The following is a 14097-nucleotide window of genomic DNA, read 5'->3' on the forward strand; positions in this document are numbered from 1 at the left end:
GGCAGGTGCAAGAGGGAGGAGATATGGGGATATATGTATATGTATAGCTGATTTACTTTGTTATAAAGCAGAAACTAACACACCACTGTAAAGCAATTATACTCCAATAAAGATGTTAAAAAAACATAATGGAAAAGAATATGAAAAAGAATATATATATGTATAACTAAAGTCACTTTGCTGTACAGCAGAAATTAACATTGTAAATCAACTATACCTCAATAAAATAAAAAAAAATGCTTTTCCAGGAAGAAAAACAAAAACAGAAACAAAGTATAGACAGCTCCACTTTGCACAGCAGTGTGCACAGGGGTGAGGAGGACACGAATGATATGCTTACTGTGGCAGCCAAGAGGCTCCCAGTGCGAGCCTTAACCTTACCCCTGGCAAAGGATCCCTAGCTGTGTGGAAAGTTCAAAGGCCAGAGGTAGGGGATGATGATATGGGTACAGCTAAAACTTGGACTTACAGAGACAAAGAGATTCCCTATAGTCCATTTTCTGCACCTTAAGCACAGTTAGGTACTGACAATATGGGAATGAATACCCATCTAAAGTTTGATGTACTGTTATCCTCTGACTGAACGGGCTCCTGCGTGATTGACAGGCACAGAAATGTACTCACAAGCCTGGGAACATGACTTAAATTGCTGTGGCAACTTAGGCTTTGTGAATCTGCCTTTTCAAGAACAGGAAAGAAGAATGCCATGAGTTCTTCAGCTAACCTAGTACTGATTTCACTGATGAAGGCCCAGTTAATGCCTAAACAATGAGGGAATAAACTTTCATATAAAAGCATACATACACTGATATATACCTCACCTACTAAGTGCTAATTCTGAAAAAAAAATCAAACAACCACTTGCAGGTTTAAGGTAAATGTGTCTACATCTCTGGATTATCAAAGGAAGAGATGCCATCAAGCAAACATTTTAGCTTTTAATGCTAATCAAGGTTCTCTGAAGAGAAACACTGTCCAAGTTATGTGTAACATGAAAGTTGAAGCATAGCGCATGGTACAAGAAAGCAATTAATTCTCAGTTGGTGTAGTTCTGTTTAAACTGACATTTCACAGAGTACAGGACTGAACTATCACATAATCAAATGATGTCATTTAAATGCATAAGGACTCATTCCATTTGCTATTCTGCAGGGACAACTCTACAAATGCCTGTTGGTTTCATTTAGGGAAGATTTAGAATGAATAATATGACTTGAGCAGGAAACCAACGTTAAACAGGCTGGTGTCGAGGTGGCAACAAAATGACTTTCCTACCAAGAATCCTAACCAATTAAAGTTAATTGGGTACTGTGCAGGAAGAAAGCTAAGTCTATAGGAAACAAAAGACTGGTGGTTTACTACATAATGCTTTGTATAAGGAGGTAAGAGAGGATCACAGACATATCCATTAACATGTTTTGCACAGAGCTCAGTGTTCTGGGTGGCTAGTTGGAGAAACTGAATCACCATTTTGCTGAACACTCTGATCCATTTCTATAAATTACCAGAGTGCCTTTAATGAGACAGTGGTTAAGACGCGGTGGCAATTTACAACTGTGGTCAACTACTGCCTGTGGGAAATCCTACCTTAGCTCTGCAAAGAATACTAGAGCCAAGTATTTTTCAACTTCATAAAATATTTCATTATTTTCCATACAATACACTTCTCAGAATAAATCAACTGATTGCAAAATCATGCTTTGGGATTAACAATAATCACACAGCATAAGCCATGTCTTCATACTTGATATAACTGCTTATGAAAGTCTGTTCTGTAGAGTTTCCTAAGTAGCCTGGAAACATATTGCAGTGGGCTGAATGGTGGCCCCCCAGAAGATATGTCCACATCCAAATTTCTGGAACCTGTGAATGTTACCTTATATGAAATGGGATCTCTGCAGATATAAATAACTTAAGGATTCTGAGATGAAAGGATCATCGTGGAATATCCAGGTGGGGCTTAAATCCAATAACAAGTGTCTTTATAACAGAAAGGCAGAGGGAGATTTGAGACAGAAGAGGAGAAGGGATTATGACCATGGAGGCAGAGACTGGAGTGATTCATTAATCCACAAGTCAATAAATGCTGATAGCTATCAGAACCTGGAAGAGGCAAGGAATGGAATCTCCCCTAAAGTCTTTGGAGGGAATGCAGTCTGGCTGATTTTGGACTTCCGGCCTCTAGAACTGTGAGAAAATAAATTCCTGTTGTTTTAAGCCACCCAGTTTGTGGTAATTTGTTATAGCAGCCCTAGGAAACTAATACACACATTTACCAAACAGAAGAGTAACCTGAAGACTCCAGACAAAGAGGCCAATGAAATCTGGCCCTTGTCCATTGCTTCAGAAATAGTAAACTTCCAGGGAACAGGCACTCTGTGAAGTCTGGAAAACCTCGGACTGCAGAAATACCAATCAACTCATACCTATTTTTCTTAAGCAAATGAAGGCTAAATCCAATGACTACTGTAAACTTCCCTTCCACCTTTAGAAAAAAATAGACTTACATGGTAAGCCTGATTTCAATTTTACAAGCTAGCCAGATTAAATAGCATCAGATCCAAGGTTTCTAGAGAAGCATTTTTACTCAAGGCAGAGTGCAAGAGTCTGCCTTATCTTGCTGTAGAAGTCAAACATTTCAAGTATGAGGCAGAACATAAAATGCTGAAGAGGGGATAGGAATTTAAGTTCAGTACTCAGGAAGATATCTGCAAAGTGATATGAAATACATTTACCAGACTGGTCTCATGAATCTGCTTCTGGTAAGAAAAGTCATTTTTAAAGGTTTATAAAATAAACACAGGCAAACAAAATAGTTACAGTGTATCCTGGGTAGAGGTATGAGTTTTATATACATATAGTGGCACACACATACACGCATATTTGTATGTATTTTCATAAACAATAAAAGGATAAACCAAGAACTTTTTAAAAAATAATAATAATAAACAGCATGGAGGAAAGGGGAGAAAATAGGGAGAAGAGAGACAAAAGCTGAATCTTTCTGAATGTATTTTGTTTCATAGTTTGATATTTGAACCAGGTAAATGTTTTATATGGTAAAAAGTGAAATTAAAAATGTTTAGGGGACTTTCCTGGTGGTGCAGTGGTTAAGAATCCACCTGCCAATGCAGGAGACATGGGTTCAAGCCCTGGTCTGGGAAGATCCCACATTTCACGGAGCAACTAAGCCCGTGCCCCACAACTACTGAGCCTGCGCTCTAGAGCCTGCAAGCCACAACTACTGAGCCCACACACCTAGAGTCCGTGCTCCACAACAAGAGAAGCCATCACAATGAGAAGCCTGTGCACCACAACGAAGAGTAGCCCCTGCTCACCACAACTACCCTGCTCGCCACAACTAGAGAAAGCCTGCGCACAGCAACAAAGACCCAACTCAGCAAAAAATAATAAATAAATAAATAAATTTATTTAAAAAAAATTTCTTTAGGACTTCCCTGGTGGTGCAGTAGTTAAGAATTCACGTGCCAATGCAGGGGACATGGATTCAAGCCCTGGTCCGGGAAGATCCCACATGCCGAGGAGCAACTAAGCCCGTGCGCCACAACTACTGAGCCTGTGCTCTAGAGCCCGCGAGCCACAACTACTGAAGCCTGCATGCCTAGAGCCCATGCTCTGCAACAAGAGAAGCCACCACAATGAGAAGCCCGCGCACTGCAATGAAGAGTAGCCCCCGCTCTCAGCAACTAGAGAAAGCCCATGAAGCAACGGGAGACCCAATGCCGCCAAAAATAAATAAATTTAAAAAAGAAAAGAAAAAGGAAAAGCGTTACAAAAAAAAATCTTTAAAGAGAGGAATATGGGTCCAGGGACAGACTGCCTGGATTGGTCTACTGGTTTCACCACTTACTAGTTTGGGAAGCTGTCTAAATTCTCCATGTTTATTTACTTATTTGTAAAACAAGGATAAGAACACTTACCTCATAGGGGTAGTTGTAGGGATTAAATAGGTGAATTTATGTAAAGGTCTTAGCATGGTATTGGGCTCATTGTAACTGCTAAATAAACTCTAGTTGCAGTTATTTTATTATCATCATCATAGTCTCAGCTTTAGTTCTAAAAGCAGAAAGAAGTATATAGCTGAATTCTCCTCTCTAGTCCATAAAGTAATTGTTGATGGGTAAAAGGAGATGTGAGTTCAGGGCTCAACTAAAACGTGCATGGTTTGACTCCCAAAGACAGTGTTCCCAAGCAAGAGCTCCATCGAGAACTTTAACCAACATTCTATAGGCCATGCGGTAATGCAGAAACTTCACAAAATGAAACATGGCTATTTGTTGCTAAATTAAAGATTGTGAATGAGGGATCTGGATGTTGACACTGACCTAGGTAATGAAGTTGAGAAGTTTTACAAGTTCTTAACTGTGTGCCTATTTTATATGCACTGGTAGTTTCCCCAAAAGTTCCTGAAACAAAAATGCTTTGTACTTACCAGATATCTGCTCATTTATGGTCAAAGAGGGGATTCACAGGCTAACATACAGCCCAGAAGCTATGCCAAGTCCAACAGTGCATGCACATCTTGGCCTTTCAGATGCTTGCAGAAACAAAGGAGGCCTCACTATGAATTCAATTAGAATATCAATGCTTAACCTGCCAGAGCCACAAAATGAAAATGCCCTTCATGGACAGCTCTGGCTTTTACTGTTCTCATTAACATCTCTCAGTGGGCAGTTTCTTATAAGCACAGCTAGTCTGAACATTTCTGTGACATTTTTTTAGAGGAAAAGCCAAAACATGTGCTTCCTGTATGACACAAAGGGGAACACTGTCTGGTCCATGTATAATGAAGCAGAGAGACTGATCAGTTTTGATTCATAGTCACTAAATCTGAAATACATAACTGACGACAAACAGATGTCACCCCCAAAGCATTAAAAAACAGCTACAAACACGGTAACTCTATTTAATCAAGAGGAATTAACCGTAAGTGATTTTCTTAGAATTATACAATCTTAAGGCAAGAAAAGATTTTTCAGGTTATCTAAAAGAATCAACCACTTAAAGCAGAGAAAACCTAGCAAAGAATACAAGCTTGTTTTTTATATCAACAAAAGTAGCCAGTGTTGTCAAGATACTGTGTCCCACGTTGGTTTTTCCAATGAAGCAAAACTTATTCAATTTCTAAGTTTAAAACTTTAAAAATCATGGAAATACTTTTCAGATAGTTTAAATAATTCTTAGGTTTCTTATAAAGAATAAATAGGACATTTCTGATGGCTAATGGGCTGACATCAACTGGAACATCGATTCCCGTAAAGCAATGTACTTTTGAGCTGCTTAGGTAGGTTTGATTATTCTCCTTACTGTATCAGAGGCATATACATCCTGTTAATGGAGGAGGAGGAACAATTGAGTCTGACTTGGAGATGTGAGCAATTTTCATAACAAGAGATGACAACTGAGGTTTGCTTTGAAAGTTTTTCTCCCATTCCTCAATGTCCCTTTTTGTGCAGTAAGTGTGCATTTGCAAGCTTAGTACTTTTTATCTGCTGTGGGTCAGAAAACCAAATAATCAAGCTTGTTAGAAATACAGGTAAAGTGATAGAAATAGGCTCTATTTGAGAGTATGCAGTGTTCTCTGCTGAGTTAAAATATATGAGCTTTTCACTCTGTTGCTATGAAAGTCTTAGATATAATAAATGAGACTCTGGGCCTAGAGAAGATATGCAGTCAATCTTTTAAGATAGGTTGATATATTTTACAGACCAGTCAGACTAATATTAGGTGAAAATATGCAGGCTTTTGAGAAAGAATAAAAGACTTTTTAATATATTCAAATTGGTCATCTAGTACTATGAGCTTTTTCTAGGGCAATTAGCTTTTTAAAAACATCTTTTAGAATAGGAGCCCTTTTGAGAATCAGATGAAGGCTACTAGCTCAGAAAAAAAATACACATAAAAACATACCCTTAAAAGTCTGTATACAATTTTCAGAAGGTACCAAAGCCCCTGAACCGTATGTGGAATTCACACACCCCTAGGAAATACTCCTCTAGAGGATAACTCAGGGAGGCACACACAGGAATCTCACCAAAGCACTAAACATCAAAGAAAATATTTGTCTATCAATGCAGCCAATTAAGCTCCAGTGAAAAAGATCATTTATATTGCACTTCAATGACTAAAAAATAAGGTTTCATCTTGGACCTGTAGAGAGTCAGCAAAAAGAAATTCTCATCTTTACAAGAAGAAAAAGGCAGGAGAGGCAGCAAATTAACGAGTTTTTGTGAAGTCATTAGAGAAATGAGTCACAGGACAAATAGTCAAACTCAAAGAGAGGCAAGCACGCCTGCAGGGAGACACAGGACAGGAGCATTTCCTTACTTGGGGCAGAAGCCACAGCAGGAACATTAAACTAGAAATTCTGATGAATCTCTGGGGGCTAAGTGGGGCCTACTATGAGAATATGAAGTTTCTGGGGGCTGTAGTCATAGGGGGTTCCCACCTTCTTGTAAGCTTTTTCTCTAGAAACCCAGGAGGGCACTCACAGGGAAGATGGGGGAGAACCTGGAGAAAAAGCTCCCCCAGTGGTGCTGTCTGGGTCGCTGGTGCTCAGTGTCCTGGCTCCCTTATTGAACAAAAGGCTTCATCTACAGAGGAAGGATTTCAAGTGAGGGCACTGGACTAGCGCTGTGGGAAGGGAAAAGCACCCAGCCTCAGCTTCCCTGTGTTACTCAACAGAGAAAAAAGCCTTAATCTGCAGGAGAGAAAACCTCAAGGACATAGACTGAGAATACCAGAGGATACCTGCTGCAGGCATTCAGGAAAATAGTGGGCAGGGGCAAAAATGCTCTATCCCTGAAGGCTACCTCCCCAACCTCACCCCCAGACACAGGACCACTACACACTCCAAAGACTGAGACATAATCAGAAGAGTAGAGAACACCACCCCTCCCTCATACCCTACCACCACACTAAAGCCTCCAGTGATAACAGTGGCTTACAGCTAGGAGAGCTGTAGAAGACAAAATCTCTCTGAGGACAAGCACAAGGGGAAAAGTCAAGAGACGAGACAAAAACAAGATTATCTGAGGAATTCCAAGTCTCTGGTACCCATAGCAATAACAAATTTCAAACACTCTTGTACACTGCTGGTGGGAGTGTAAACTGATGAGACCCCTTTGGAAGACAGTCTGGCATTCCCTCAAATGGTTAAACAGAGTTACTATGAGACTCAGCAATTCTACACCTAGGTGTTTTGTCCACCTAAAAACGTGTCCACCTAAAATATGTCCACCTAAAAACGTGTATATGAATGCTCACAGCAGCATTACTCATAATACTCCAGAAATGGAGACAACCCAAATGTCTATCAACTAATGAATGGATTTTAAAAATGTGATATATGCATACAATGGAGTATCATTTAGTCATAAAAAAGAAATGAAGTACTGATACATGCTACAGCATGAATGAACTTTGAAAATGTTATGTTAAATGAAAGAAGCCAGACACAAATAGCTATATATTGTATTATTCCACTCATATGGAATGTCCAGAATAGGCAAAACTGCAGAAACAGAAATTAGATTAGTGGTTGCCAGTGGCTGGGAGTAGGGGCCCAGGGAGTTAACTGCTAATGGATAGGGAGTTTCTTTCTGGGGTGATGAAAATGTTCTAAATTTAGACTGTGGTAATGGTTACCCACACAACTCTGTGAATATACTAAAACCCACTGAATTATACACTTTAAGTAGATGAACTGTATGCTGTAAGAATTATATTTCAAAAAAGATGTTAAAATGTCTTTTAAAAAAGAACAATTGTTGTGGCATCAGTGGACATCACCCGAGAGGCTTTGACATCCACTCCCACCCAGCAATAATAAGGCATTCCTCCTCCTCAATGTGATATCAGCAGAGACTGGGTAGGGAGCCTGGACTATCACCACTGCCCATCAGTAATGCAGTACCCCTTACCACACCACTGCCCCTGCTATCAGTGGAGGTAACAAAGTGGGGATTTCCACCCCTGCCAAGTGGTAATGAGCCAACCTTCCCCCTTCCCAGAGGGATAGCAGAACTACCTTCCTAGAGAGATAACAGAACTAGGATGGGGAGCCTAGGAATTGTGTAACTGGTGGTAAAAAGTCAGTGTCTCTCTTCCCCACTGGTCTGGTTATTATGGAAGCCTGCCAAAGCAGATTTAAATAAGACTTAGTGTCTGATAACATAATACCAAAAAACAAAACAAAACAAAACAAAAACCCAGCCCAGGATGCAATAGGAAATCATTCATAATACTAAGAACCAGGAATAAGAGACCATCAACAGATACCAGCACTGAGATGACACAAATGTTGGAATTATCTGACAAGGATTTTAAAGCAGCCATCATAAAAATGCTTCAACAAGAAATTACAAACACTTTTGAAACAACAAAAAAAGAAAGTTTCAGCAAAGAAATAAGAAGATACAAAGAATAACCAAATGGAAAATTTGAAATGGAATAATATAATAACTGAAATAAACACATAGGATAGGCTCAATAGGATAATGGAATTAACAGAATAAAGAAACAGGGAAAAAGAGAAATTAATCTAACCAACAGAAAGAATATACACTGAAAAAACAGGAAGAGTCTGAAGGACCTGTGTGAAATAACAAAAGATCTAGCATTCATGCAGTTGAAGTCTCAAAAGAAGAAAAGAAAAAAAGGTGGAGCTGAAAAATAGCTGAAGAAATAATGGCTGAAAATTCCCCAAATTTGGCAAAAGATATAAACTTAGATTCAGGAAGCTGATCAAAGCCCAAACAGGATAAACCCAAAGAAATCCATGCCCAGGCATGGATTTCTAAAGTTTTCTTTGGAAAACTAAAGACAAAGAAAAATCTTGAAGGCAACTGGAAAAGAAATGACTGATTATCTACGGGAGAGCAACCATTTGAATGAGAGCAGATCTCTAATTAGAAACCATGGAGGCAAGAAGGAAGTAGCACATTTTTCAAGTGCCGAAAGAAAAGTTCTGTCAAACCAGAATTCTGTATCAAGTGAAAATAACCTTCAGGTAAAACCAAGACATTCTCAAATGAAGGAAAACTAAGAGAACTTATCACCAGCAGACTCCCCCTAAAAGGATAGCTAAAGGGAGTTCTTCATATAGAAAGGAAATAAACAAAAGGAAAGTTGGAACATCAGGAATAAAGGAAGAACAAGAGAATAAAAATATGGGTAAACATAAGAGACTACCCTTTTCCTCTTGAGTTTTATAATAATATTTTACTATTGAAGCAAATATTCTAACATTGTCTAATGTAGTTCTCAATGTATGTAGAGAAAATATTTAAGACAACTATATGATAAAGGGGGGGTGGGGTGGATAAACAAACCAAATGGTGGTAAGCTTCCTTTACTTCAAAGTGGTAAAATGTAGAGACCAGGAGACTGATGTCATGTTTGTTAAAGGCCCTCCCTTTTAAAGGTTGCTTCCCAAGAGCAACCACTAAAAATCTACACAAAGATATACCCTTAAAACCACCAAAGAAAAATCAACATGGGGGAATTCGCTGGCAGTCCAGTGGTTAGGACTCTGCACTTTCACTGCTGAGGCCCCAGGTTCAATCCCTGGTTGGGGAACTAAGATCCTGTAAGCTGTGCAGTGCAGCCAAAAAAAAAAGAAGAAGGAAACTCAACATGGAACTTAAAAAAATGTTCAAGCAATCCACAAGAAGACAGAAAATAAAAGAGGAACAAAAAACCCAGAGAAAACAAACAGAAGAACAGTAAAATGGCAGACTTAAACCAAACAATAGTAAAAGTTACATTAAATATAAATGTTTTAAATATGCCAATTAAAAGACAGAGATTGAAAGAGTGGATTAAAAAATGACCCAACTATATATCATCTGCAAGAAACTCATTTCAAATAAAAATTATATGTATAAATGAAAAGTGAAAGGATGGAAAAAATATACCATATACCATGTAAACAGGAATCAAAAGAAAGCCAGAAATGATATTAATATCAGATAGTATAGACTTCAGAGCAAACAAAATTACCAAAGACAAAGAGGGACATTACATGATGATAAATTCACCAAGAAGATATAGCAATCTTAAATATGTATGCACCTAACAACAGAGCTTCAAAATACACAAAGCAAATTTGATAGAACTGAGAGGAGAAATACCCAAATCCACAATTACAGTTGGAGACTGCTACAGCCCTAACTGAACAACTGATAAAACTACTAGGCAGAAAATAAGCTGGGATACAGAAGAACACCATCAACCAGCAGGACCCAACAACAGTGGAATACACATTCTTTTCAAGTGCCCATGAAACATTCACCAAGATAAACCATATCTTGGGCCAGAAAACAAACCTTGACACATGTAAAAGAACTGAAACATACAGACTATGTTCTCTGGCAAAAATGAACTCAAATTAGAAATCAATAACAGAAAGATAGCAATAAAAGTCTCCAAACGCTTGGAAACTAAACAACACACTTCTAAATAATCCATGGATCAATGAGGAAGTCTCAAGGAAAATAAAACTATTGAAATGGATGAAAATGAACATACCAAAATTAATGTGGTGCAGCTAAAGTAGTATTTAAAGGGAAATTTATAGCACTAAAATTCTTATACTAGAAAAAAGGAAAAATTTCAAATAGCCTAAGCATCTACCTCAAGAATCTAGAAAAAGTACAAAATAAAACTGAAGCAAGAAGGAAAAAATAATAAAAGTAAGAGCAGAAATCAATGGAAATTGAAAAGAGAAAAATAAGAGAGATGATTTCACTGATATATAGAATAATTTGAGCAATACAATATATTATGTAGTACTGGATTATAACCCAAAGTATAAAATAAATATATGTCAGTCCATACTGATATAAATAAGTTATTAAATAAAATTTTTAAATGAAGGAAGCATCCAAGGAAGTTCTTACAATTGCTTAATTTTGGGAAACAATCAGATTATCTAATAAAAAGCTCTTGGCACAGAAAATTACAATAAATGGTACCTATGAGAGGTAGGCGTGATAACGTCCATGTTATAATGACAAAACAAATGATTTCAGAGAGATGAAATAAACCAGCAAAGCAACACATGGAATCAATCTTTTCTAATGCCAAGGCTGGTTTTGTCCTACAGTATCAGGTTCTCTCTTTTATAATAGGATGGGACATATAAATGAAAAAATTTGCTTCCAGTAGCCCAGGTCCCCTATCTCTTGCAACAAAAGACTGATATTCTCACTGACTCGGAGGCAGCAGGCCTTAAGACTCAAAGCTCTTGAGTCACCTTATGTTCGAGGACTGGCTGTCCTAAATGGGAAAGTAGCAAGGTTTCTTTCTCACCATTCTGTAGTCAAAGCCTCCTCTGGATAGGTGGGAAATTTGTTCTGCTCCTGTTTATGTGCGTTTTATTCCCTAAGTTTTTCTGCATGACACAGACACATATAAATACACACTGATATTCTACTCTGCCCAGAAAGATCCCTGGCAAAAGGTGAAAATGAAAAGTGACCTCTGAGAAAGGGAGAAATGCTCTCTCTGGCTAACACCCTAAAGCAATGCCGCCCGCCCCCCACCACTTGCATGAGGGCAGGTGGAACCTGGACTTGTTTCTAATCAACAGAATATGTCAGACATGATGGGATGTCACTCCCTAGATTAGGTTATGTTATGTGGCAAATGTAATGGGATGCCATTCTCATGATTATGTTATATAAGACTCAGTCTTGGGCTTCCCTGGTGGCGCAGTGGTTGAGAGTCCACCTGCCAATGTAGGGGACACGGGTTCGTGCCCCGGTCTGGGAAGATCCCACATGCCGCGGAGCGGCTGGGCCTGTGAGCCATGGCCACTGAGCCTGCGTGTCCGGAGCCTGTGCTCCGCAACGGGAGAGGCCACAACAGTGAGAGGCCCGCATACTGGACTTGTTTCTAATCAACAGAATATGTCAGACATGATGGGATGTCACTCCCTCGATTAGGTTATGTTATGTGGCAAATGTAATGGGATGCCATTCTCATGATTATGTTATATAAGACTCAGTCTTGGGCTTCCCTGGTGGCGCAGTGGTTGAGAGTCCGCCTGCCGATTCAGGGGACACGGGTTCGTGCCCCGGTCCGGGAGGATCCCACATGCCGCGGAGCGGCTGGGCCCGTGAGCCATGGCCGCTGAGCCTGCGCATCCAGAGCCTGTGCTCCGCAACGGGAGAGGCCGCAACAGTGAGAGGCCTGCGTACCGCAAAAAAAAAAAAAAAAAAAAAAAAGACTCAGTCTTAGCAGACTGGAGTAAAAGACTCTCCCCTAGCTGGCTTTGAAGAAGTAAGCTGCTGTGTTTTGAGAGGATCTATGGAGAAGGCCACATGGCAAAGAACTACAAGCAGCCTCTAGGAGTGGAGGGTGGTACTCTACCAAAAGTCAGTGAAAAAACAGGGACCTCAGTCCTCCAGCTGGAAGGAGATGAATTCTGCCAACAATCTGAATGAGCTCGGAAGCAAATTCTTCCCTAGTCAAACTTCCAGATGAGAACACAGCCCAGCCAGCACACTGATTGCAGCCTTGAAAGACCTTGAACAGAGAGAACCCAGTCATGCTGTGCCTAGACTCCTGACCCACAGAAACTGAGATAATAAATGTGTGCTGCTTTAAGCCAATAATTTTGTGATATCGTATAATGCAGCAACAGTTAACTAATACATTCCCTTTTCCTTTGCAGCCAAGGAAGACTACTTATAGTAGAAGTGAAGATAGACAAGGTCAGTTTCTCATCATTTAATTATCACAGAGGAAAGTCTGTAGGATTCATAAAACAATGACCAAATCCAGGTGCAACCCTGGCACTTTGCTGCCCTTGAGGCAGAAGATGACTAGCCTCACAAGGACTGGCCCATTTTTCCTGGCCTGGTGGTAGTGCTCTGAAGGCTGTGAGGACATACCAGAGCCCAGATCTCCAATCCAGTCCTTTCCTTCTCTATCCACAACTTCCTCATCTATCCTTTCCTGCACTGCCTCCCACCTGCCAACTTAGCTCTTTCCTATCATAGGCCAGATCTTTGGCTCTTTTGGTCCTTCCCAATTCTCCAAATCTGGCTCCCTTTGACTTCTTGGCTAGGAGAGGATTTATATTCTAAAGACAGGCACTTAGGTGTCATCACCAAAATGAAAGCACAGTGAAGGTTACTGTTTTCCCCAAAGGAAAAAGGAAATGGAATCTTTCTTGAAAAGCAAAAAAGTTCATCAGAAAACAAGCCTATCCATTGGCATGTAGTTTACTCCTCACGTCTCCAAGATCTGGGTATTGTAGATATGTAGGCAGAAGGTAGCTATCTGTCTATTTTTTAAGTCTTAAGAATTTAATATCTGATCTCACCTCAGCAGGTTTCTTGTGTTCATTTGGAATTTTTGACTTGCTCCTATACATTGAGCCAGAAGTAAAGGAAGTGGAAGGACCTGCAAAAGATAATTAGAAAAACATACTGAGACTTATTACCTGCTATTATAACTAAATGTCATCCAAAAGAATATGAAATATATGGTGGAGAAGAGCACAGTGACCTCATACCACTGAAGAAAACAGTTAAATTGCAACCAAAAAAGTTTCATAATGGAGTTTAATGACATTTATGGGTGACATCCCAGGGTGCAAAAGCTTCAACAGTGCTAACGCTGAGGAGATTCAATTTGGTGTAATCATATTTCATAATAACTTGGAATAACACAATTCATGTTCCATCTGGAGAAAAGGTATCTGCAAAAGCAACTGAAAAAACTAAAAATGTGGAGCAGGTAATCTGTGTAACCTTCAGCACTTCCCCAAATGCTACTGTTAATAAGGCTGTTGTCTTTTACAACTGATGACTCATCCAGTCAAACACTTAGTACCTGAGCTACAAATAGAACTGTAGGGCCTACAATTATGCTCTCATACTTTTCTTACTTTCTAGAAAAGGACTGTTAAATCATTGGTAGATGTGGCTTTGTTGCCTGGGTAAATAAAAAGTGAAAAACAAAATGCTATATGCCACATAAAACCAATTTTCTCACCTAACTTATCTATGTCTAATGAAATTTAAATAAGAAAAATGGTACTCCAAGCTTTCCTTCCTAGAAACA

At 39.3% G+C, this 14097-nt stretch overlaps 1 protein-coding gene across 12 annotated transcripts in view; it reads right to left on the minus strand.

The window, feature by feature from the left end:
- Window positions 1-14097, minus strand: part of JADE3 (jade family PHD finger 3) — a 150087-nt gene that overhangs the window by 57268 nt on the left and 78722 nt on the right. For all 12 annotated transcript variants that reach the window (XM_022556350.2, XM_089904981.1, XM_089904975.1 and 9 more), the window contains one exon: window positions 13355-13434. In XM_022556350.2, the coding sequence (XP_022412058.1) occupies window positions 13355-13434 (80 nt within the window). The remainder of the gene's footprint in view (window positions 1-13354; window positions 13435-14097) is intronic.

This window comes from Delphinapterus leucas, chromosome X (genome assembly GCF_059928025.1).
Source record: "Delphinapterus leucas isolate spDelLeu-1000000601 "Yukka" chromosome X, BTC_Dleu_Yukka2, whole genome shotgun sequence".
Classification (NCBI taxonomy): Eukaryota; Metazoa; Chordata; class Mammalia; order Artiodactyla; family Monodontidae; genus Delphinapterus; species Delphinapterus leucas.